The 24,420-nt window shown below is 34.6% G+C and overlaps 6 protein-coding genes across 7 annotated transcripts; 5 read left to right on the top strand and 1 right to left on the bottom strand.

The window, feature by feature from the left end:
• The first annotated feature begins 635 nt into the window (after positions 1-635).
• LOC111425380 (uncharacterized) lies at positions 636-6,163 on the top strand. Its single transcript, XM_023059361.2, has 8 exons — positions 636-821; positions 878-1,115; positions 1,174-1,341; positions 4,493-4,783; positions 4,839-5,010; positions 5,064-5,320; positions 5,377-5,495; positions 5,548-6,163. The coding sequence occupies exons 1-8, from the start codon at positions 691-693 to the stop codon at positions 5,927-5,929; spliced, it is 1,758 nt and encodes a 585-aa protein (XP_022915129.2). The 5' UTR covers positions 636-690; the 3' UTR covers positions 5,930-6,163.
• Positions 6,164-7,755: 1,592 nt separating this feature from the next.
• On the bottom strand, positions 7,756-9,103 carry LOC111425519 (mitochondrial import inner membrane translocase subunit TIM50-C-like). Its single transcript, XM_023059606.2, has 3 exons — positions 8,928-9,103; positions 8,560-8,873; positions 7,756-8,502 (listed from the first exon to the last, which is right to left on the bottom strand). Exons 1-3 carry the CDS (start codon positions 9,058-9,060, stop codon positions 7,822-7,824), a joined length of 1,128 nt encoding a protein of 375 aa, XP_022915374.1. The 5' UTR covers positions 9,061-9,103; the 3' UTR covers positions 7,756-7,821.
• A 207-nt stretch (positions 9,104-9,310) lies between these two features.
• On the top strand, positions 9,311-13,826 carry LOC111425421 (protein-serine O-palmitoleoyltransferase porcupine-like). Of its 2 annotated transcripts, none has more exons than XM_023059418.2 (7): positions 9,311-9,442; positions 11,664-11,793; positions 11,851-11,968; positions 12,029-12,159; positions 12,214-12,433; positions 12,483-13,054; positions 13,108-13,826. In XM_023059418.2, exons 2-7 carry the CDS (start codon positions 11,706-11,708, stop codon positions 13,533-13,535), a joined length of 1,557 nt encoding a protein of 518 aa, XP_022915186.1. In that variant the 5' UTR covers positions 9,311-9,442; positions 11,664-11,705; the 3' UTR covers positions 13,536-13,826. The 2 variants fall into 2 exon arrangements, with proteins under 2 accessions (XP_022915186.1, XP_022915187.1); XM_023059419.2 differs by having other exon boundaries at positions 11,653-11,793.
• A 357-nt stretch (positions 13,827-14,183) lies between these two features.
• LOC111425422 (protein-serine O-palmitoleoyltransferase porcupine-like) lies at positions 14,184-17,276 on the top strand. Its single transcript, XM_023059420.2, has 7 exons — positions 14,184-14,520; positions 15,181-15,291; positions 15,351-15,474; positions 15,529-15,659; positions 15,714-15,933; positions 15,988-16,559; positions 16,617-17,276. The coding sequence occupies exons 2-7, from the start codon at positions 15,213-15,215 to the stop codon at positions 17,042-17,044; spliced, it is 1,554 nt and encodes a 517-aa protein (XP_022915188.2). The 5' UTR covers positions 14,184-14,520; positions 15,181-15,212; the 3' UTR covers positions 17,045-17,276.
• An 811-nt stretch (positions 17,277-18,087) lies between these two features.
• LOC139431015 (protein-serine O-palmitoleoyltransferase porcupine-like) lies at positions 18,088-19,887 on the top strand. Its single transcript, XM_071198577.1, has 4 exons — positions 18,088-18,130; positions 18,681-18,771; positions 18,831-19,402; positions 19,463-19,887. Exons 1-4 carry the CDS (start codon positions 18,088-18,090, stop codon positions 19,885-19,887), a joined length of 1,131 nt encoding a protein of 376 aa, XP_071054678.1.
• A 2,183-nt stretch (positions 19,888-22,070) lies between these two features.
• Positions 22,071-24,350, top strand: LOC139430968 (protein-serine O-palmitoleoyltransferase porcupine-like). Its single transcript, XM_071198513.1, has 3 exons — positions 22,071-22,228; positions 22,280-23,130; positions 23,601-24,350. Exons 2-3 carry the CDS (start codon positions 22,602-22,604, stop codon positions 24,026-24,028), a joined length of 957 nt encoding a protein of 318 aa, XP_071054614.1. The 5' UTR covers positions 22,071-22,228; positions 22,280-22,601; the 3' UTR covers positions 24,029-24,350.
• Positions 24,351-24,420: the final 70 nt, after the last annotated feature.

The following is a 24,420-nucleotide window of genomic DNA, read 5'->3' as shown; positions in this document are numbered from 1 at the left end:
ATCACGAACAATACTTGGAACATACCTGTACTTGAAATAGAGATGGACCTTGCATGTGGCTAGGTTAACAATGAGAAGAAAATTCTGGAATTGGATTGCAATGGCCCAGAACAGAGAATACTGGAAATGTTTTGAGAAGCTCTATGTTCAGCAGTGGGCAAGAAGGGGCTGATGATGATGATGATAGGACTCTTATTAATGAGTTTTGTTTGAAGCTTTTAAAATTTTCAGCAATTTTATCATAAAACAAGTTCACCATATTATTATACACCATGTATTTCTATAATTTATTGCTGTAATTTCTTAAAAGAAGTAGTTTCCCTTTCATAATACCTAAAATGAGAAAGAGAAATGATTCCAGATAAATTAATTATAATATAAATTTGAATTTTCGCGCCAATACATTTTGCTGTGTTGGTTCCGGAAGAAGAAATCGCAAAAATTTTGCAAAATAATACTTTTTGTTGTAATTTAATCTATATTAGCAAGAAATGATAAAATATTAATCGTGAAGGAATTTGAGATTATTTATACTTGTAAATAAAAATAAAGTTTTGTTTATGCCTATAAAACTCATATTAGTTTGAAGTTTGAAAATGATGTAGATGTCGCTAGTGTTTTATGAACATCTGTAGCGGTAAGATTTCTCTATGAATTGGGCCTGATATTTTTTAAATTAAACACTCAAAGATGGATATAACTCAACTGCCTACTGAAATTTTAGAGATAATATGCTCATATCTCGACACTCCGGATGTTTTAAATCTACGACAAGTCCACCCTAGATTTGTATATGTCTCAACTTCTCGTTGCGTGATAAGGTGAGGTTATGTTTATCTCTGTCCAATTATTTACAAATTATTTATTTTACTTTTAGTCATGTAAACGTAACAAATTGCTACCATTTTAATAAGGTCCACTTAGAAAATTTTTTAGTTAAAAATCCTACGTGTCTTCACATAACGTCGTTGAATCTCACATCGATTTACTGGATATCTGCATACGATTTACGGAAGAATATTATGAAACTGCTTCATTTGAAAGAATTGTATGTGATTGATACTAAACTAGGTCTCAGAAAATCTGATGTGACAGTGTACAGAGCTTTACCTAGCGTAATACTTCAGTACTTATGTATTTTTTACCCCCTTTTACATAAATTTCATTTTTTAGTTGGAACGTTTAGGCGTAACCATTCTCAGAAGAACGTTTTGTAAAGAAGTTATTCAGCATCTTCCAAAACTAACTCATTTTTACTTTCATATTGAAAGTTTTGCCGTAGGATTGCTACATTTAATATTACATACCCTAGGAAAATTTAATCCACTTGCCGAATTATGGGTACGATAATTTTATCTTGTTTATTTCAATTAGGGAACTTTTAAACATATCATTCTGTACATAGATGACAAAATGTTAATGCTCCAAACTTAATATTCTATTATTTGCTATTTATAAGAAATAATCTCGGCCGACTTCGAAGATGTCGGCCGCCCCAAGTATTATAAACAATATAATAAATCTACCCTGCTAAGTATTGTACACGATACTTGGGGCGGCCGACGTCTTTGAAGTCGGCCGAGATATACATAAACTTCAAGCATGTTAAGAGACATAAACTTCGCAGACGTCGGCCGCCACAAGTGTCATGACCTGTATGAATATAATACATCTACCCTGCTAAGTATTGTTTCCATAAGATATTTCTTCCATAAACTTCAAGCAGGGTACTCTTATTGTATTGTTCATGATATTGGGGGCGGCCGACGTCTTCGAAGTCGGCCGAGGTTACTTTTTCCATAAATTTCAAGCGGGATTCTCTTATTGTATTGTTTATGATACTTGGAGTGGACATTATTACTCTTAACCTGCTTGAAATTTATGGAAAAGTAATCTCGGCCGACTTCGAAGACGTCGGCCGCCCCAAGTAGCATGGAGAATACAATAAGTCTACCCTGGTTAAAATTTATGGAAATAATCTCGGCCTACTTCAAAGACGTCTGCCGCACTAAGTATTGGGAGCGTAATACTGGGAGCGAGATTATTTCTAGTATTGTTCGTGATAGAGCATGATTTTCGCCTATATGCAACCCAACCCAAGTATCACGAATAATAGCTGGTTATTTTTTCCATAAATTTCAAGCAGGATACTCTTATTGTATTGTTCATGATACTGGGGGCAGCCGACGTCTTCGAAGTCGGCAGAGGTTACTTTTTCCATTAATTTCAAGCAAGATAGACTTGTTGTATTGTTCATGATACTTGGAGCGGCCGACGTCTTCGAAGTCGGCCGACATTATTACTCTTAACCTGCTTGAAATTTATGGAAAAAGTAATCTCGGCCGACTTCGAAGACGTCGGCCGCCCCAAGTAGCATGGAGAATACAATATGTCTACCCTGGTTAAAATTTATGGAAATAATCTCGGCCTACTTCAAAGACGTCGGCCGCACTAAGTATTGGGAGCGTAATACTGGGAGCGTAATACGGCCGAGATTATTTCTAGTATTGTCCGTGACAGAGCATGATTTTCGCCTATATGCAACCCAACCCAAGTATCACGAATAATAGCTGGTTATTTTTTCCATAAATTTCAAGCAGGATACTCTTATTGCATTGTTTATGATACTGGGGGCGGCCGACGTCTTCGAAGTCGGCCGAGGTTATTTTTTCCATAAATTTCACAGCATAGACTTATTGTATGGTTCATGATACTTGGAGCGGCTGACATCTTCGAAGTCGGCCGACATTATTACTCTTAACCTGCTTGAAATTTATGAAAAAAGTAATCTCGGCCGACTTCGAAGACGTCGGCCGCTTCAAGTAGCGTGGACAATACAATAAGTCTACCCTGGTTAAAATTTATGGAAATAATCTCGGCCGCACCAAGTATTGGTCATGATACTGGGGGCGGCCGAGGTTATTTTTGCATTCTGGTATTTGATACTTATGATATCACATAAATGCAATATGTGGCATCATATATTATAGTACCTCGGCCACAAGTAGTGATGTAAAGTTTAGTTACTTTTTAGTATTTGTAACTATCCGTTACTTTCAGAAAAAGTATTCGTTACTTTGTACTCGTTACTCGTTACAAGTAATCGTTTGCGCTTGAGGTTCCAGTACTAGTTTGCGCTCGAGGTTCGATTACTCGTTTTAGTTGGACTACATACTTATATGAATTTATTTTATATTACACTTATTTTTGAAAACAAATACTGTACGTATATTATATTGTGTTTGTTACGCTATTATGCACTGTGCACTAATATCAAAAAATAGAGTGTAGGTTATGGGATTTACTTTTTCACTGCATATTATAACGAAGAATTTTTCTTAATTATTATTATTTAATTATTAATAACTTACGTTTCACTTATTATATAACAAAAATATTTGAAAGTAGTAACACATTAACAATGGAAAACAAAACTTCTTCTATAAAACAAGCAATAATAAAATAAAATAAAAATATTAAAACAACAATAAAAGATATTACAGCTTATTATTGCAATGTAAAAATAAATTTTGTTGCGCATTTCGACTTTTAAGTCGATTTCACCTATCCAACAATACTTGGCCTTTGGAAAAAGTAACTGTTAGATCCAAAGTAACTGGTACCGATGTGATACGGTAACAGTTACTTTGGATCTCGCGGAGTAACGAGTACTCGTATAACGAATTGTTACTTTTTTTACATCACTAGCCACAAGCGACCTCGACTTAATAAAGCAAAATTATTCTTCTGAAGTTTTTCCTCTCCCCAGCAAGACCCTTGCGCTGCTGCATAGTCTTTCCTCGCTTGTGGATCATCCGTGGTTTCCTCACCTCGTTTTACGTGGCCAAACCAGGACAGCTCTCATCTATCCTCAATCATCCTCTCGACCGGCTGTATATTGAGCTCTTCTCCAAAACGGCTGTGTCTTTTTTGCAGCGCTCCATAGGCATTTCATTTGGACCGCATTAACCCTACTGATGTCCTTTGTATTTGCGGTCCAGCTTTCACTGCCATAGGTAAGTATAGGTTAAATGACCGCTTTATAAACCCTTGTCCTGGTCTCTTGACTCAGGGCATAGTAAACCTTGGTAGCCTTGTTCACTCTTTTTTTAATCAAGTATCACGAACAATACTTACGGCGGCCGACGTCTTCGAAGTCGGCCGAGATTATTTAGACTCAGGACATAGTAAGCTTTGTCTACTCTGTTCCTGATCTCTTAATTAAGCTTACCCATCTGGTGGATTGTCGTGCCCAGAGTGGGTGAGAAGTTGACACTTCATCTTGTTCAAGATTATTTAGAGTTTCTGGCCACTCGAAAATCCAAATGTACAAATTTGGATTTTCTTTATCCAAATTGTTATTATTAATTTATGGTTATTATTTATATATTATCTTAGTGTGATAATTTAGAAACGCATTGTGTATTACTCATCTATTTGCAATAAAGGCATGGTTAAGTTTTAATTAACACAAAGTTAATCTTAATTTTAGATAATTGAAATTGGTTTGCCAACAATTCATGATTGGAAAATGATATCGCTTCCGCGCAACGTACAGGATATAACTACGTTGGCGATAAATTTTGCGTGCGTTCGCGATACAATTCTAGCTAACAATTTGACTAAAATGTTTGTATCACACGTTCGAGACCAATTTGCCGTTTATAAAAGGCTTGATGTTACTATGTCAATGCTGTGGGATCGACAATACGAAGACGTGAATTGGTTACATTTACTTCGTTTGAGGCGCTGTTCCTCTCCTTTCTCGCGTAAACAGTTTAACGTATGCTTGTTTTTTTTTTAAATAAGAATTACGATAAATTTAGTTTAATTTTTAGGAATTATTTTACGATCATTCGAAATTAGGTACGATGATGTTTGATGAGTTGAATTTTATACATCATAGCCCGACGTGTACTGATAATTACCACGAACATATACGCAATATCCTTTTGTATGAAAATAGCCGAGAATTGCAAAAAACTGCGTTAAATATGTGCGCAGCATTACGTAAGTTTCTTTTACATTTATAGAAAAATTGTTTTAATTGTTTTTATTATTAGATGATGCTGAATTTAATATTCCGCAACCCACAAAACGCCCTCGAATTGGAAATGGAATACCAGCCGAGTGCTTATTATCAAGATTAGCCACTAACACCCCGCACTTAACAGAGTTAGAACTTTGGGGTTGTGCTAGAACCGTTAATACGGTGTATATTAATAATACAGCGATTGAAAATATAGCCAATTTTAAAAAATTAGAGAAATTAACTATCGATGAAATCCCTCATTTAATATCCGGAGTATTTTTAACAAAGGTATTAAAATTTATTTAAATAATAACAATATTATTTACAATCATTTCATTTTTAAGATTTTACAAGAATGTAAAAGTTTAGTTTCATTAAGAATCAGATCAAAAACGCATAACACGAAATTGCATTTTATGTTATGCAATGCTTTGCCTTATGCAAAAACATTACAAGACTTAAGGTAAATATCATGACTTATCATATTAACGTGACAAAAATATTATTTCTCTTAGATATGAACATCCGTGTAACATATCAATAGATCGCTTATTTACTGCGCTGGCAAACAGTCTAGAAGTCCGTTTAAAACGACTTTACATTAAATGTCGCAGCGTAGAAGTAATTAGTGCCAAACCGTTTGAAAATTTCTTAGAGAAGAACCCACAATTAATATTTCTATGTTTGCAAATTTCGAATTTGCCCCAAACCTCGATTAAAAAACTTTTAGACGCATTGAAACGTTTTAAAAACGACCCAAGAAAGGTTTTCGTTTTGGTAAAAAGTGACGAACAACTCGAAGGTAACGTCCAGATTCCTCACGTTCATTTTAACGACATGATCAAGTTGTCATCTCGAGTATCCGTGATCGACGTTTTTAAAGACTTCGATCATTAAAATGCATGCGTATTATTGTGATAACTTGTGATAAAAGATAACTTTTTGATAAAAACTGTATTATTATTAAAAAAATGTCTATTAAGACGACGTGTTATGTGCGTTATACTATTTATTTTGAGATTATCAGATTTAAGACTGACTTAGAATGATGTTTTTTTTTGTGTTCATCTAATAATCTCATCAAATGTTGAGTTTGTACTTAAAAATAAAGTTTTTATATTTATGCAATAATTTACTTTTTTTATTAATAATTAGAACTAATAAGAAAACTCTAGATGTCAACAATCCTTATCAAAATCAACCAATTTTTGTATAAAGGAAGAATCTAAGATTACTGTATGTAAGTTCGTGACGTCACGCATAGGTAATTATTTCACACTTTGAATTAGCAAATTCTGAAATGCTGAACTAAGTAGCATGAAAAATACAATAAGTCTTATTCGATTTCGAAGACGTCGGCCGCCCCCAGTGTGATAACCAATACATGGTGTAGAGGGTAGACTTATTGTATTATCTATGCTACTTGGGCGGCCGACGTCTTCGAAGTCGGCCGAGATTACTTTTCCATAAATTTCAAGCAGGTTAAGAGTAATAATGTCGGCCGACTTCGAAGACGTCAGCCGCTCCAAGTATCATGAACCATACAATAAGTCTATGCTGTTTGAAATTTATGGAAAAAATAACCTCGGCCGACTTCGAAGACGTCGGCCGCCCCCAGTATGATAAACAATACAATAAGAGTACCCTACTTGAAATTTATGGAAAAAATAACCTCGGCCGACTTCGAAGACGTCGGCCGCCCCCCAATATCATGGCTAATACTTGGTGCGGCCGACGTCTTTGAAGTCGGCCGAGATTATTTCCATAAATTTTAACCAGGGTAGACTTATTGTATTGTCCATGCTACTTGGGGCGGCCGACGTCTTCGAAGTCGGCCGAGATTACTTTTTCCATAAATTTCCAGCAGGTTAAGAGTAATAATGTCGGCCGACTTCGAAGACGTCAGCCGCTCCAAGTATCATGAACCATACAATAAGTCTATGCTGTTTGAAATTTATGGAAAAAATAACCTCGGCCGACTTCGAAGACGTCGGCCGCCCCCAGTATGATAAACAATACAAGAAGAGTACCCTGCTTGAAATTTATGGAAAAAATAACCTCGGCCGACTTCGAAGACGTCGGCCGCCCCCCAATATCATGGCTAATACTTGGTGCGGCCGACGTCTTTGAAGTCGGCCGAGATTATTTCCATAAATTTTAACCAGGGTAGACTTATTGTATTGTCCATGCTACTTGGGGCGGCCGACGTCTTCGAAGTCGGCCGAGATTACTTTTTCCATAAATTTCAAGCAGGTTAAGAGTAATAATGTCGGCCGACTTCGAAGACGTCAGCCGCTCCAAGTATCATGAACCATACAATAAGTCTATGCTGTTTGAAATTTATGGAAAAAATAACCTCGGCCGACTTCGAAGACGTCGGCCGCCCCCAATATGATAAACAATACAATAAGAGTATCATGCTTGAAATTTATGGAAAAAATAACCTCGGCCGACTTCGAAGACGTCGGCCGCCCCCCAATATCATGGCCAATACTTGGTGCGGCCGACGTCTTTGAAGTCGGCCGAGATTATTTCCATAAATTTTAACCAGGGTAGACTTATGGTATTGTCCATGTTACTTGGGGCGGCCGACGTCTTCGAAGTCGGCCGAGATTACTTTTTCCATAAATTTCAAGCAGGTTAAGAATAATAATGTCGGCTGCTCCAAGTGTCATGACTAATACTTGGAGTATTACTGACTTTTTGGTGGCCAGTGTATACATTAACAATAAAATAAATAATTTTTTTAACAATTATGTTTAATTAAAAAAGAGAATACATAATTAAATTTAAAATTTTTTGAAAAACGTTGGTCGCCAACGACTAATAGGCGATTGAGCTGAGGTTTTATCTCTTTCTTGTTCAGCTTCAGCTTCTGCTTGTTCAATAAGTCTTTTTTGGCGTTCTTTATAAACCAGCAAAGGGTCATCAAATTGATGATAAACTTTGAGAACATCCCGAACGTCGTCAATTTGACTGTGGGAAATAGCCAATAAAAATGACGATAACGTTAATAAATCGGTATCATCGTCGTTTCCATTCCATCGAGGAACTTTTAGGACATTGTCTCGATGGTATTTGGTGCAATCGCCGTTCCAATCGACGACGATTACTTTTGAGAGATCTCGATTGAGTTTATCCAGATCTTTAACGTGTTTTCCATCAACAAAAAGTGTTGCATCCCGAACGAGTTTGTAGTTTATTAAGCTTCTTTGATCTAATGCGTCGATTATTGGATAAACGGTTATTCCTTGCTCGGCGGTGTAAATGACAACTTCGTAAGTTCCATGTAGACTTTCCAAGAAATTGTCTAATCCAGGACGTTTTTTAAATCTCCATCCTGTTTTATAAGTCCAATCAGGATGAACAATAACATCAGTAAATTCTAAAACTAAAGTGTATTTCGGGTGATACATCGGATGATTTATTAAGTCTGGAAGTAATTTCTCGCGGGATGGTTCTTTAATGAGCTATAAAAAAAATAAAGTTAAAAATAAAATAAATATTTCAATAATGAAATTGCTAACTTGGCTGTAATAATCTAACTCGCTTAGTGTTCTTAAAATATATTGTTTCACAACAGGCAACTCAGTGAACTGATCGACAATAAGTTCACCATTATCATCATATTTAGGACTACCTAATTCTGTGATTAAATAAAAGCCACCACATGTTAATGAAACAGCAAAAAATATAAAAGTGTATTTCATGTGTCGCCATGATTTCTCTTTATTTTTTTGTTTCTCCGTTTTGGTATCATCAGGTTGTGGAATTTCTTGCTTCTGTTCCTGGTTTTGTTGTTGGATTAACGTTGCAAGTGGAGATTTCACATCGCGTGCGTCTAATAATTAAAATTAAGTTATAAGGTGGACATAACCTATAAGAAATGTGTTACCTTTAGAATAAAAGGCTGTCTGCGTGAACCTTGGGACGAACTGTATTAATGTTCTTCGCCCTTTTTGGGGTAAATTACACCATTTTAAACTCGCATTTAGTAAATTTACCGTATTAAACGATATTCTAAACATTTTATCATAACGAAACCGGCAACTGTCAAATAATCAAAATGATTCACAGGTACCAAATATAACAAAACAAAAGACGAAGAATCTTAACAAAAATAATTTTTTAAATTTGTGTTTTATTTGATGACTAATGTTTAATTAATTTAATTGTATTTATTTTGGTTTTAATTAAAATTACTTAAATTTGATTACTTTTGTTTTACAAAAAAATGTTGCATTCTTGCAAGTACAATTGCGCCATCTAGTGTTAATAAATTAACATACTGGTGTATTGGATTGTTGAGGTTAAGTTTTATTACCCCATTTTCAACGGATTAAGCGTTAAATATATTATTAAAGTGTTTAACGTGCTTTTCTGCGCATTCGAGACATTCCAATTTATACGGTAAGAAGTTATCATCATTTTTGTTAAATTAAACTTTATCAATCCAAGTAATCCAAGCATGCGTACTGTGTCATTGTCCGGGATATTATTCCTTATGTACTTCCAATGTAAATAAATTTATGATTTTTCTAGATAAAATTTTTTTGACGTTTTTTTTTATTAGCAGGTATCACTTCTCAAATTTTAAAGATAATGTAACTTTTGAAATGTTATCTGTTGTGTCCGTTGAATTGAAGCATTCTGCATCGCATACTAGAGTCATAGAATAACCAGAAAGAACACTGGGTCACATCCTTTAGAAGATGTATCACATTTTTAGTTATTCTATGACTTGGTTTTACACTTTGAATCCTGAGTGATACTATTAACAAGTTTATGATGCAAGTCATGATACTTGGGGCGGCCGACGTCTTCGAAGACGTCGGCCGCCCCAAGTATGGCGACGTCTTCGAGGTTACTTCCTATATCACAAGATATTTGGGGCGGCCGACGTCTACAAAACAAATATAGAAATTAAATTATCTCGGCCGACTTCGAAGATGTCGGCCGCCCCAAGTATTGTTCATGATATAAGAAACAATCTCGGCCGACTTCGAAGACGTCGGCCGCCTCAAGTACGGTGACGTCTTCGAAGTTACTTCCTATATCACACGTAATACTTGGGGCGGCCGACGTCTTGGAAGTCGGCCGAGGTTACTTCCTATATCACAAGCAATACTTGGGTCGGCCGACGTCTACAAATATAGGAATTAAATTATCTCGGCCGACTTCGAAGACGTCGGCCGCCCCAAGTATTGTTCATAATATGGGAAGTAACCTCGGTCGACTTCGAAGGCGTCGCCGTACTTGGGGCGGCCGACGTCTTCGAAGTCGGCCGAGGTTACTTCCTATATCACAAGTAATACTTGGGGCGGCCGACGTCTTCGAAGTCGGCCGAGGTTACTTCCTATATCACAAGTAATACTTGGGGCGGCCGACGTCTTCGAAGTCGGCCGAGGTTACTTCCTATATCACAAGCAATAGTTGGGTCGGCCGACGTCTACAAAACAAATATAGGAATTAAATTATCTCGGCCGACTTCGAAGACGTCGGCCGCCCCAAGTATTGTTCATAATATGGGAAGTAACCTCGGTCGACTTCGAAGGCGTCGCCGTACTTGGGGCGGCCGACGTCTTCGAAGTCGGCCGAGGTTACTTCCTATATCACAAGTAATACCTGGGGCGGCCGACGTCTTCGAAGTCGGCCGAGGTTACTTCCTATATCACAAGTAATACTTGGGGCGGCCGACGTCTTCGAAGTCGGCCGAGGTTACTTCCTATATCACAAGCAATAGTTGGGTCGGCCGACGTCTACAAAACAAATATAGGAATTAAATTATCTCGGCCGACTTCGAAGACGTCGGCCGCCCCAAGTATTGTTCATAATATGGGAAGTAACCTCGGTCGACTTCGAAGGCGTCGCCGTACTTGGGGCGGCCGACGTCTTCGAAGTCGGCCGAGGTTACTTCCTATATCACAAGCAATAGTTGGGTCGGCCGACGTCTACAAAACAAATATAGGAATTAAATTATCTCGGCCGACTTCGAAGATGTCGGCCGCCCCAAGTATTGTTCACGATATAAGAAACAATCTCGGCCGACTTCGAAGACGTCGGCCGCCTCCAGTACGGTGACGTCTTCGAAGTTACTTCCTATATCACAAGATATTTGGGGCGGCCGAGGATATAGGAAGTAACCTCGGCCGACTTCGAAGACGTCGGCCGTCCCAAGTATTGTTTGTAGCAGTACTCGCTTCTTTCGAGAGAAGTGTCATTTCTAGTTATTCTATGACTTGGTTTTACACTCTGAATCCTGAGTGATACTATTAACAAGTTTATGATGCAAGTCATAATACTTGGGGCGGCCGACATCTTCGAAGTCGGCCGAGATTGTTTCTTATATCACGAACAGTACTTGGGGGCGGCCGACGTCTACAAAGCAAATACAGGCATGAAATTGTCTCCCCACGTATTATTCATGATATATGAAGTAATCTCGGCCGTTCCAAATAGCTCTGTCTTCCTCTCCTTTTACCATCCCAAAATGTTTTCTGTTAATTTTGCTTTTATTTGCGAATAAATCAATCTATATACACGATATTAATCAAACAGTTCAGTGTTACAGCTCTCATAACACTGAAAGAAATAGAATTTGTTAACTATTTAAAATAAAGTATTTTTGCAGAGATTTTTTTATCTTTATTCCAATTATAATCAATAAGAAAAAATGGTGAAAAGGATTCATTTCGTACCTCGTTTCTTCGGTGACCGATTCATAGCGTTAAAATTATGGAGTCAAAATTTTTCTTTGGAAGGTAAGATTTTATGAAAACATTCTACAAATTTGTTTATTTCTTTGTTTTTGTACCTAGATTGCGGAAAAATGTTTAAAAGTTTTTTATATTTGATGAAGTGGAGTTTTGAAATAATTTTATTAGCTCTTTTCTGGTTGGTTGTTTTTCAACCGTTTATGCACAACGGTTATTTAGTGTAAGTTCATCAAATTTACTTTATTCTTTATTTTAGTCTTTAATTTAATTTAATTTACAGGGATCCGGAGCGAGGTGGAATCATTCAGCAGATCATTACAGTTTGTGTTAAACCATCCGTTCAAGATTTAATTACACGCATTATAACGATCGTGGTACTTAATTTAATTTTCAATTTAATTCTGCGTTTTCGTACGATAAATTCATGTTTTTTAACAAATTTTGTTTATATTACATTTATTTTAGGCCGCCCAAGTTGCCGGGAATACCACATTATGTCCACTATTATTGGATATATCGTATTACAAATAAATTGTTACACCAGGAATATGATCTTAATTTTAGGATTTATCATGATAATTTTTTTCTTGGTAAGACGCGTTAAGGATTTAATGGTGAGGGAGGTTGGAATGATACGCCCTATATACCTTGTTTCGTTGATTTTGATCGGTATTCTTTGTTTGGGGTAAATAATTTTTAAAAAAATTTCAAATTTTTTAATTATTTTCTTTTAGGGAGATTATATTCCCGAATCCGCGTAATTGGCAAGAATGTCGTGGCATTATGATGATAATGGCTATGAAAACTATGAGTTTGTCTAATGACGATTACTATTTAAAGCGAATATCTTGCATTGAGTTATTAGGTTATTTGCTTTGCCCGGCTACCGTTCTTTTTGGGCCATGGATATCTTTGGAAACTTACACACTTAATTACGTTAATCATTCGAGGCTAAACTGGAAATGGGCTGTTAAAATGGTTCAAACTTTTACTTATGCCATGGTATTCATGGTTTTATCGAATTGTTTGGGACGCGCTTTCGTTCCGACTCTAAACGCTATGTTCATTCCTTGCAAGTGGCACGAAGCTTTCCGAAATGCTTTCGTATTCCGGGCCAGCAATTATTTTATCGGTTATATGTCTGAATTTACTATGATTTCAGCTGGGTTTAATGCTTATAAACATAATGATCCTCAAGAACGTTGGCATTATCCAATAACTCGACCGTTTGCGACTGAGGTTCCAAGATCTATGGCGGTTGTTGTGCGGAATTGGAATATTCCAGTTCATCGTTTTTTGAAAGAAAGTAAATGTTAAATAATTTCGTTTAATAATTTTTTAAAAATAATTTTTTTTTAGATGTTTACATTCCGTATTTAGTAGTGAGCCGAGGTTTCGCAATTTTTTTGACTTTTTTGGTATCGTCATTGCTGCATGGTTTGAATACCCGCATAACCATAATTTTATTAAGTTTGGGAATTTTGTCCCATTCCCAACAAGTCGTTCAGGATAAATTATCAAAGTGGTTTAATTGTTGTTGCCGCATAAATGCTTGCCGAGAAAATTGTGGACATCGTTTCGGATTTTGGCACCCAATCACTTTGTTTATTAACGGGATTAACATGATTTTGAACGTCTTTCATTTAGCCTATTTGGGGCATATTATGGACGAAAACTTTGATCGGAGCACAATTTGGGATATTTATCATACATGGGATGATGATTTTGGTTTGTTTACGCATCATGTTATTTTGATCTGGTTTGGAACCATGATGTTTGTGGTTTAAAATACTCTAGATGGTTGAGTTGATTTTCTCTCAGTTTTTAAAGGCTGTGTTAAGTCTATTATTAATACCAAAGAAACGGTGCCTTAAGAACAAAAAGGCCATGTTTTTTTATAGAGTCAATATTTAGTTTTCGTTTATTTTGAAGAATGTTTATTTAGTTTTGCATTAAAAGTACTCACATTTGTGTAAAGAAACAGTATTATTTTGTAGTAGAAATAAATTTTTATAGTGACGAGTTTGATGTATTGTAGGTTTTGTAACGATTTTCTAATAAAATTTATTTTAAAATAACTTGTTTACATTATATTTCTCAAGTAATCAATTAATATCCCAATAGTTAATATTTATGTTAAATAAAAAATTTTTGAAATTTACCGCCTTTTTCCAAGTAACACTTCCGCCCCAGAATATCTAACAATAATTGTTAGTTTCTGTGCTTCCGGACTTCCGGTGAACCAGCACGCCACCTCACAGCTTCTGCTCCAACCTTGATGGTAACCGCCATTACGTCAGTTCCTAAGTTTATTTCATTTTTAGTAGCTTTCATCCAAAATACTTCGTAAATTTCAGTGTAAAGGTGTTTAAATATACTCCCACAAATTACAATAAATCATATTTTACGGGGTAAGCGAATTTTAACGTTTTTTTTTGTTTTGTTAATTTTTGGACACATAACCTCATTTTTGTTGGGGTACTTTTTAACTCTATTTTTGGAAATAAATTTGCCCCAATATACTTTAGTGTAATGTTTTTATTATTAATTTAATCTCAAATTGAAATAATTAGAAAAATCGTTGTTGCAACAATATAATTTAGTTGGATTTGTCGCCGTTATGGCGCCAGAGACGCATTTTGAATTTGACAGCAGCCGCCATTTTATTAACGACGCTCCAACGTTTGTTTCAATCTCCTTGTTTTTCGTGGTTTTGTTCAAATTATTGATAAACAACGTGAATTCAGTGTTAAAAGCTCAACAAAAACTGCTGTAAGTTAAAGTTGTTATATTTTACGAAGTAAAAAAGACAAAATACTCCTTTTTTCAAATTAATCACAACATAACCTAAAAACCATACTAAATTGTTGATTTTGAGATGCTTTTTTATCTTCGTAATAGATACATTTTTTATTAAAGTAGTTTTTATTATGTTTAAGAATGTTTTTTGTTCACAATTTAATCGGATTTTAAATGTTTAATAAAGAAAATTATTTTTATGAGTAGTTTTAAACACAGCGCATGCGCAAACATAAGATTTGATTATTTTCTAAGGCTAGTGTTCCAGAAGATCTTTTTTGAAATTCATCCAACATTTCTTCCAACGTAATTGTTATTGAAGGATAAATATACATTCTATTTAATCTATCCTCACTTAGAGTATTTCTTAAATATGTTTTCAACCATTTTAGCGAAATTCTAAACACTTCTATTTTTGTGTGTAATAAATTTCTCATCTAATTGCATTATGACGTTGTCTAATTCGCTCTATTTCTTTGTCTAAGTACAAGACTTGGTTTTTTCAATTGTTCTCCAAATATATTCGACATCAACTGGTTTTCTCCTAGAAATATGTTGTTTAAAGATGTGGGAAAAAGAAAATTAATCTTTGATAAAAAGATCTGATCTAATTTTAGTTCATATTCTTTCTAGATTAAGAAGATTAAGAGAGAAAATCTGCAAAAATGGACAGATTTGTGCCTCGATTTTTGTATGATAGATACATACGGTTTAGAATATGGCGCCGAGATTTCTCATTTGACGGTAAATTTTTTTATTTATTTATTTTTTCTTTTTTATGTTTTTATTATCATGATGTACAGATTGGGATGCTGAGAGAGTCTTTAAAACATCTTTGTATTTAACGGAATGGTTATTACAAATTATCCTGCTGGCTCTCTTTTGGTTATTTATTATTCCGCCAATAATGGATAACGATTTTTTTGTGTAAGTTGGTTAATTACTTATTAAATGAATTATTATTGATTATTTATTGTACAGAGGTGAGGAGCTGGGTGAAGTTATTAGAGAGTTCGTCTTGGTTTGTACTAGACCAACTGTAAAAGGATTCATTATACTCATTTCATCGGCCGTTGCGCTTAATTTATTATTTAATTTCATTCTGCGTTGTCGTGAGTTAAATGATTTTTTTTTAATAAACTTTATTTATGCTATAATAATTTAAGGGCGCCTAACTTCCCGTCAATATCATGTTATGTCAGCTACTATTGGATATGTTTTATTGCAAATAAATTGCAACGCGAAATGCATGGTTGTAATTATGGTGTTTATGTTGATAATTTTTTTGTTGGTAAATCGACTTAAAGTTTTTGTTGAGAGGGACAGGCAAATAATCCGGCCTGTATACACCATTACGTTGATTTTGACCACTATTCTTTGCTTGGGGTAAATACTAAATTATTTTAAAGTATTTTTTAATTAATTAATCTTTTCTTGTAGGGAGTTTTTCTTTCCTTATGAACGTGTTTGGGAGGGAAGTCGCGCCATTATGATGGTAATGACTATGAAAGTTATTAGCATATCAACCGACGATTACTGTTTAAAACGTATTACTACTGTAGAGTTAGTAGGTTATTTGCTTTGCCCGGCCAGCGTTCTCTTTGGCCCGTGGATGTCCATGGACACCTACACTCTTAATAATGTTCATCGTCAAAAATTGAGTGCAAAATGGTTCACCCAAACGATTCAAGCCTTCACCTACGCTATGGCACACATGATTCTAAGCAACTGTTTGGTACAAAGCATAACTCCAATTTCAGACGCTTTCTATATCCCAATGAAATGGCACGAAGCTCTTCGAAACAGTTTCGCATTCCGGTCCAGCAATTATTGCACCGGATATATGGCTGAATTTACTATGCTTACCGCAGGATTTAATGCTTATCAACATTATGATGAGGAACAACGTTGGGATTATCCCGTTGCTCGGCCATCGAATATTGAATGTCCAAGATCAATGGCTGTTGTTCTAAAAAACTGGAATATTCCAGCTTATCGTTTTTTCAAAGATTGTAAGTGCTTTTTTTTTGTTATAATTATTTTTTTACTAATATTTTTTTATCTTTTAGGCGTTTACAGTCCATTTTCAGAAATTAATTATGTTTGTGGACTCACTATGACGTTTGTGTTGGCGTTATTATTGAATGGCTTCAACGCACGTATGATGTTGATTTTGCTTACAATGGGAATTTTATCATATTCTCAAGAAATCATCCAAGATAAATTAGCTTACTGGTTTGACTGCTGTTGTTGCGTTAATCCTTGTGACGACGAATGCGAGCATCGTTTCGGCCCTTGGAATCCCATTACTTTGATTATTAACGGTTTTAACATGGTAATAAACGTATCTCATTTGGCTTATTTGGGTTACGTTATGGATAGGAAATTCGAGAGAACCACAATTTACGAATTGTATGAAATATGGGAGGATGAATTCGGCGTGCAAACCCACTTTCTTATGTTGGTTTGGTGGGCAACCATGTTGTTTATATCTTAAAACCCTTTAGATGACTAAATTTATATTCTGCATTCCTAAAGGCTGTGCTAAATTACTACTACTTACTATAGTTAAAAAAAATTGTTTAGAATTAATGTTTAGTTTTCGTTTACTTTGAAATACGTTTATATTAAAAAAAAATAATGTTGTGTTCGCGTAGAAATAGTTTTTGTCACAATTTCAATTGTGTTTTGTATTTTTTGTAATGATTTTCTAATAAAAAAAATTTAAAAATGTAAATATGAGTATGATTTTAGTTGTTACAACAATTATCTCGACTACTGCTTGATATGACAAAATATATTCTATTATCTGTCATATTCAAAAAAAAATGAAGCAAACAAAGCTAAGATTCTAACATAACTCATTTAAAACGACCAAAATTAATCAATTTTTCATGATAAAATACTCGGAATTCGGAGCATATTACAAAAAAACTTTTAAAACAAATTGCTCTCTTTCATTTTTCCTCTCAGATGCATAAATGTCAAGAAAAATATGAAAATTTGCTGAATTCGTAGTTTTACGAGTTATTAATCTACTTTGCTTGAAAAACAAAATTTTCAATAAATAAATTTCGTTATTAAAATCGTTATTTCAACACTTGAATTCGTGGTAGTTACCGCGCATGCGCGGCGCTTAAATTCAAAATTACCAAACCGATTCCTAACCTTAAAAATTGCCGCCATTTTGTGTACGTCCGAATCTCATGTTGGCTCGGTTTTTCGTGGTAAATAACGTGCATTTCGAGTTAAATTATTTATCGAGAACTCCCGTAAGTTGAAGTTGTTGAATATAACTCCGTTAAAATTACGCAGTAATTGATTTTGCCGTTTTTTTTTAAATAATTAATCTGATAATGACATAACCTAAAAATTACAGTTACCGACATCGGTGGCGCCGCTATAGCATTCATCACGCTGTTGTAGTTTGTGTTTGAAACATTTTTCTAAACTATCTGCGACAAAGTAAGTCACCTTAATCCTAAATAAAGTTTCTAGTCTAGTCTATTTTTTGCTGGTGATTAAGAAAAGCTTACGAAAATGGAGAGAGTAGAAGTGGAGGAAATTGAGTTACCTTTGGAAAGTAAGTTTTATTTTAATTTTATAAACCGTTATAAAAATCGTTTTTTATTATTAATTTTTAAAAGCGGGGTCGAATTGGTCCAAAACTTGGAGTTTTATGAAATGGAGCTTCCAAATTTTGCTGTTAGCTTTTTTCTGGATGATTATTCTTCCACCATTACTGCATAAAGTTTATTTTCTGTAAGTGCATTTAATTTAGATTAATAAATAGATTAAATTGATATATTTATAAACAGGTACCCAGACCAGTGTAAGTTCTTACGTGAGATCATCCTGATGTGTATTAGACCACCAGTTTCGGAGTTGATTATGCTGATGGGATCGGTGTTTGTACTAAATTTAATTTTCAATTTTGTAGTACGTTATCGTAAGTTAAACTAGTTTGTTTTTAGCAAATTTTATTGATTTTGTAACCATTTTAGGTCGCCCATCGTACCGTAGATATCATTTTATGTCAATTGTGCTTGGATACCTGGCATTGCAATTGAATTGTGCCTCGGGGGATATGGGTTTAATTCTAGGATTTTTGACAATGATTTTGATGTTGATAGTACGTCTCAAGATTTTGATGAATAGAGAAGTTCAAATCATCCGTCCTGTATATATTGTTGCGGTTACTTTGACAGGAATTCTTTGTTTAGGGTAAAAAAATTTGTTTTTACTGATATATTTTTGTAAATTTTTTGTTTTGTTTAATTTAGGGAATTTTTTTACCCATATCCGAGTAACTGGCAGGAATGTCGTGTAATTATGGTGATAATGGCTATGAAAACTATTAGTATATCGATTGATGATTACAGTTTAAAACGTGTATCTTATAAGGAATTTTTGGGTTATTTATTTTGCCCGGCCAGCGTTGTTTTTGGTCCATGGATGTCTCACGACGCCTACATGCTTTATTACGTTCACCATTCGAAATTAAACTGGAAATGGCTTGTCAAAATGATCCAAATCTTCACCTATGCCATGATTTATATGGTTATAAGCAACTGTTTGATAAACGCCCTCATTCCGATTGAAGGGGGAACATTTCTTCCGGGGAAATGGCATGAAGCTTTTCGGAACGCTTTCGTATTCCGGGGAACCAATTATTTCATTGGTTATTTGGGGGAATTTACCATGTTAGCAGCGGGATTTAATGCTTATCACTACTACGACCGCCAACAACGTTGGAGTTATCCTGTTACTCGACCGCTTACAGTTGAAGCTCCAAGATCGATGCAAACTGTTGCGGAAAACTGGAATATTCCCACTTATCGTTTTTTAAGAGAGTGTAAGTCACTTTTAATCATTTTTTGCGAAATTCTTTTCACAAGTAATTATTTTCTTCTAGGTATTTACAACCCATTTTTTGAAATAGGACCGGGCTACGCAATATTAATGACATATCTACAAGCATCGTTGTTGTTTGGTTTAAAAGTACGTGTAATGATGATCTTATTAAACGTGGTACTTTTGGCGCAGTCCCAACAACTCATCCAAAATAAGTTGGCTCGCTGGCTTAACTGTTGTTGTCAACCATCCGGTTGTCGTGACATCTGTGACCATCGTTTCGGTTTTTGGCATCCGATTACTTTGATTATAAACGGTTTTAACACCGTCTTGAACATACTCCATTTAGCTTATTTGGGCCATATTATGCACAGCGATTTTGAAACGAAATCAATTTGGGATTTATATCAAGCATGGGATGATTTGGGAATCTATTCCCACGTTAGTTCTTTCGTTTGGAGTGTAACCCTGCTCTGCATGAATTAAAATGTATTTTTGTCTATTATTTATCAGTAAAAAAAAATGTTTTTGTAATGTTTTTATTTAGTTAAGTATTTAAAATACGCAAGGTTAGTTAATAAAGACAGTATTATTTTGTGGTAGATGTACGATTTGATGTTCAATTTTAATGATAACCTGTTTGTATCGTACGTTTTTTTGATAATGTTCTAATAAAAGTTTAAAAAATAATTTGTGGACTTTTTCTTATTTCACCAAAGCTTCAATATTTATCCTGTATTTGTATTTGTTAACCACCTCAGCAACATTTGCAGCTTAGTTTTACAGCGTATTTCAAATTACAATCAAAAACTTGCCTCATGGCAAGAGTAAAGCAGCTTCCTTAATAGACTGTCCTTTATTTAATCCCAGACATTGGGTTGGGACAGTTTTTTCTAAAGTTATTATTGAGTTTAGAGTTTGAAGATGAGTCACTAAGCTGGAATCTTAACAAAACAACTGGATGATGTAAAAAGTAGGTGATAAAAACATCATATCATAAACTTAAAAACTGCATCACAAACTAAATGTCAGTTGTCAGAACCTCCTACACGAAGAAGGAGTAAAAATTGTCCCCTGGCCTGCTCGCTCTCCGGATTTAAACTCGATCAAGCATGTTTGATACATGATGGGTCGCTATATAAGGCGTTTACCACAAACAGCAAACACCTAGCAGAACTTTGTCGTCATCTACAGCTAGCCTGGGATAGGATTCTACAAGATATCTTTGATCATCTCATTCAGAGCATGTATCGCAGAATTAGACAGTGCATGGGGATTTAACATTTTATTGAGTTCTTAAAGAGAACTTAAGATCAATCTGGATTAAGCTCACAGTAACGAATCTAATATTTTGCCTGTGCAAGTTGAGGTTGCTTGCTGCTGAGGTGTTACAATTGACAACATCGATACTAAACTAGATGCGACTAAATGCGATTTCAGCAAAGTTTATGGTAGAAATCAAAGATTTTTAATGTTCGTTTCTCTATTTCAATATTATTTTAATAAGCTGACTCCTCCAACATTTTGAGAACGTTCAGGTAGATAAATATTTATTAAATATCGAAGGATTAAATCCAATCCCATCACAACAATTGACACCACCGACCAACTTAACTTTGTCGCAAACATACCTAACGTAATTTATAATGGATGTTAGAGAAAGATGAAGTGAAGAAGGTCACTTCCGGTTGGAAATGTTATTAATTGTATTAATTTAAAACTATTAATTTAAACATATGGCATATTCCTATAATAGACTAAAAAAAGTTACTATGTTGCAATAATTTAAATTGGTAAAGAATTAAAAAAAGATGAAACTATTTTTTTAGCTGTACTTATTTCCGATTCGCCAGATTCATAGCTCACGTAGTCCACAGTGCGTCATCAGCTTCGTCAGCGTGCACCACGCTGCATTTGAACCTTAATTTTGGCTGTTTCTTCAAAGTTAATTCACATTCCTTGCTGATTAGAAGGCGGTAAGCAAATTTTTTCCTACATAAAGTTAAAAGTTTGTTGTAATTTAACGCGATTTGTAATTGTTGAACAAAAAGAACTTGTTGCAGCATGATTCTTTCGGAGCCCCATGGCTAACGCGCATGCGCTCCATACTCAATTGTTGATAGCGTTCACCACGCTGCTTCGTAAAGCGATTTTTTAATAATTATCCTTGATCTAAATCTAAATGAACATCCAAAACAAAAAGAACTTGTTTCCGCATGTTTTTTGAGGCCCCAAACTCAAAGCGCATGTGCAGTATCGTCAGGGTAGCCACCACGTTGCTTCATAAAGTTCGTTATTGGGCATTTATTCCGATTTCTTGTTGATTTAGATTATTTTAAGATTACTAAATTCCTTTTAGGTTGCTCAAGACGCCTTTTTTTCCTTAATTGGTTAAAATGGATCGATTTATACCAAGATTTTTGAATCTGAGGTTATTGGGCGAAGGTAAAATTCGTTTTTATATCACGATTTTTTCAATTAATTTAATAATGTTATTTAGGCTGGGTGTACATGAAAATATTGAAAATATTTTGGGGTATCATAAAATGGAGCTTGTATATCTGTGCATTGACTGTTTTTTGGATGATTATTACATTGTCGTTGATGTATCATGATTATTTAGTACAACTAGTACAGTAAGTAGATTAAATTCTTAAAATAAGATTATTGTTGATGTTTCTATTATACAGGGTTCCAGAGCAGAGCGAGATTTTCGAGGTTGTTCGGCAGATGATGAGTTATATTACACCGTCTGGTAAAAATTTAATCATACTCATCGTATCGAATTTTGTGCTTAATTTGATTTTCAATTTTGTGTTGCGTTGTGGTGAGTTCAACTATTTATTTTTGATTGATTTTATTTGGTGGCTACTTTTAGGTTTGATATCTTACCGGAAATATCACTACACCTCTGCTGTCATCGGATATCTTTTATTGCAAATAAATTATTGCTGGCAAAATATGATTTTGATCGTAGGATTTATCATGATAATTCTTTTGTTGGTACGACGCGTCAAGATCCTGGTGGAGAGGGATATACCAATAATTCGTCCTATTTATGTTGTTTCGTTGACTTTGATTGGAGTTCTTTGTTTGGGGTAAATCCTCTTTTACTACTTATTTATTGTTTTAATTTTGTTTCTTTTTTTAGAGAGTTGTTTTTCCCTTATCCACATGATTGGCAGGCATGTCGGCGTATAATGATGATAATGACTATGAAAACTATTAGTATATCAATGGAGGAGTACTTTATAAAGCGAACAACTTGCGCAGAGTTGATGGGTTACTTGCTTAGCCCAGCAACCGTTCTTTTTGGCCCATGGATATCTTTGGAAACTTACACTATCTATTACATTCGCCACATGAAATTGAACTGGAAATGGGCTGTTAAAATAGCCGAATTGTTTAACTATGCCATGATACATTTGGCTTTAATCAACTATTTCGACGCATATCTCATTCCTGTGTTAACAATTCGTTCTTGGAATGTGGCTTTCATTGTGCCCAAAGTTACACAAAACGCTTTCGCATTCCGGGCTAGCAATTACTATGTTGGTTATATGGCTGAATTTACTATGATTACAGCAGGATTTAATGCTTATCATCATTTTGATCCCCAACAACGTTGGCGTTATCCTGTTACTCGAGCTCTTACAGTCGAATTTCCAAGATCTATGGATGTTGCTGTGCAGAATTGGAATATTCCGGCTTATCACTTTTTGGTTCAAAGTAAGTATGATTTAATTTCTTCTTTTCTCAATTATAATATTTAATTAAATGTTATTTATCTTCACACTGTGTGTAACAAAGTTAGAATTTGCGATTATCTTAATTTTTTACAATTTAGGTTATGTTTATACATACTTACCTTATTAATGTTGCTATTAATTTAATACTTTTAAAAGAATTTTCTAATTATTGGGAAAGTGGATAATGGAAATAAAATTATTAACATCACGGTAAATGCACATAAAAGATTAAATGTGTTATTGCGTGTTATATATTAAGTAAAAATTGCGCATGCGCGATATGAGAATGCGATGTACAGAGTTGATCAATATTAATTTTTAATTTAATAGATACATATTCAAAAAATTGGTGGGGAAATTCTTAATCTGATTAAGATAAGTTTGTCTCAGATATAACCCAACCTAAGTCAAAACATCTCTTTGGAAATTAATTTAAAACTTTTTTTTTAGATATTTACTCCCCATTTGCAGAAATAAATAAAACTTCCGCAGTTCTTATGTCATTTTTGGTAACGATGTTGATTCATGGACTTAATATACGCACAACGGTGGTTCTGTTAAGTTTGGGAATTTGGACCTATACTCAAGAAATCATCCAAGACAAGTTGGCGATGAGACTTAGTAGCTGCTGTCGCATTTACGCTTGTCGTGCCGGATGTGGACATCGATTGAAATTTTGGCACCCGATTACTTTGGTTATTAACGGCATCAACATGTTCTTGAATATATTGCATTTAGTATTTACGGGCCACATCATGCACAAGGATTTCGATGGAAGCACCGTTTGGGATTTGTGTCGTATATGGCGACATGATTTTGGATTACTTTCGCACCTTATTATTGTAATTTGGTTTTGTTTTATGCTGTACGTGGCTTAAAACGTTTATTTTATTATTTCTCGCTATTCTTAAAGACTATTAAGTCTTCTAAAAGTTTCAGTTTTTTTTTCAGCGTTTAGTTTGAGTTATTTTTGAAGAATGTTTATTTAGTTAACAGTATTATTTTGTAAGTCTTATAAGTAAAAAAATATATAAAAAGTAAGCAAAAATAATTACAATAAATAGTTTTGTAATTAAAATAGTTATTGCAATTTGGTTTTGTTTTATGCTGTACGTGGCTTAAAACGTTTATTTTATTATTTCTCGATATTCTTAAAGACTATTAAGTCTTCTAAAAGTTTCAGTTTTTTTTTCGGCGTTTAGTTTGAGTTATTTTTGAAGAATGTTTATTTAGTTAACAGTATTATTTTGTAAGTCTTATAAGTAAAAAA

The sequence above is a fragment of the Onthophagus taurus genome, chromosome 8, assembly GCF_036711975.1.
Source record: "Onthophagus taurus isolate NC chromosome 8, IU_Otau_3.0, whole genome shotgun sequence".
Lineage (NCBI taxonomy): Eukaryota > Metazoa > Arthropoda > Insecta > Coleoptera > Scarabaeidae > Onthophagus > Onthophagus taurus.
Note: the sequence above shows the minus strand (reverse complement) of the source record. Positions and strands in the feature narration are given on the sequence as shown.

Bases quoted from the DNA above. Each gene is read 5' to 3' on its own strand.
- LOC111425422 (XM_023059420.2), top strand. From the start codon at position 15,213: ATGGACAGATTTGTGCCTCGATTTTTGTATGATAGATACATACGGTTT. The intron at 15,292-15,350 runs GTAAATTTTTTT...CATGATGTACAG, and splicing joins CCGAGATTTCTCATTTGACG to ATTGGGATGCTGAGAGAGTC. The intron at 15,475-15,528 runs GTAAGTTGGTTA...TTTATTGTACAG, and splicing joins ATGGATAACGATTTTTTTGT to AGGTGAGGAGCTGGGTGAAG.
- LOC111425519 (XM_023059606.2), bottom strand. From the start codon at position 9,060: ATGTTTAGAATATCGTTTAATACGGTAAATTTACTAAATGCGAGTTTA. The intron at 8,874-8,927 runs GTAACACATTTC...TTTAATTATTAG, and splicing joins GACAGCCTTTTATTCTAAAG to ACGCACGCGATGTGAAATCT. The intron at 8,503-8,559 runs GTTAGCAATTTC...TTTTTTTTATAG, and splicing joins AGTTAGATTATTACAGCCAA to CTCATTAAAGAACCATCCCG.
- LOC111425380 (XM_023059361.2), top strand. From the start codon at position 691: ATGGATATAACTCAACTGCCTACTGAAATTTTAGAGATAATATGCTCA. The intron at 822-877 runs GTGAGGTTATGT...TTTTACTTTTAG, and splicing joins ACTTCTCGTTGCGTGATAAG to TCATGTAAACGTAACAAATT. The intron at 5,321-5,376 runs GTATTAAAATTT...TTCATTTTTAAG, and splicing joins CCGGAGTATTTTTAACAAAG to ATTTTACAAGAATGTAAAAG.
- LOC139431015 (XM_071198577.1), top strand. From the start codon at position 18,088: ATGGAGAGAGTAGAAGTGGAGGAAATTGAGTTACCTTTGGAAA. The intron at 18,131-18,680 runs GTAAGTTTTATT...TGATGTTGATAG, and splicing joins AATTGAGTTACCTTTGGAAA to TACGTCTCAAGATTTTGATG. The intron at 18,772-18,830 runs GTAAAAAAATTT...TGTTTAATTTAG, and splicing joins ACAGGAATTCTTTGTTTAGG to GGAATTTTTTTACCCATATC.
- LOC111425421 (XM_023059418.2), top strand. From the start codon at position 11,706: ATGGTGAAAAGGATTCATTTCGTACCTCGTTTCTTCGGTGACCGATTC. The intron at 11,794-11,850 runs GTAAGATTTTAT...TTTTGTACCTAG, and splicing joins TCAAAATTTTTCTTTGGAAG to ATTGCGGAAAAATGTTTAAA. The intron at 13,055-13,107 runs GTAAATGTTAAA...ATTTTTTTTTAG, and splicing joins TCATCGTTTTTTGAAAGAAA to ATGTTTACATTCCGTATTTA.
- LOC139430968 (XM_071198513.1), top strand. From the start codon at position 22,602: ATGATGATAATGACTATGAAAACTATTAGTATATCAATGGAGGAGTAC. The intron at 23,131-23,600 runs GTAAGTATGATT...CTTTTTTTTTAG, and splicing joins TTATCACTTTTTGGTTCAAA to ATATTTACTCCCCATTTGCA.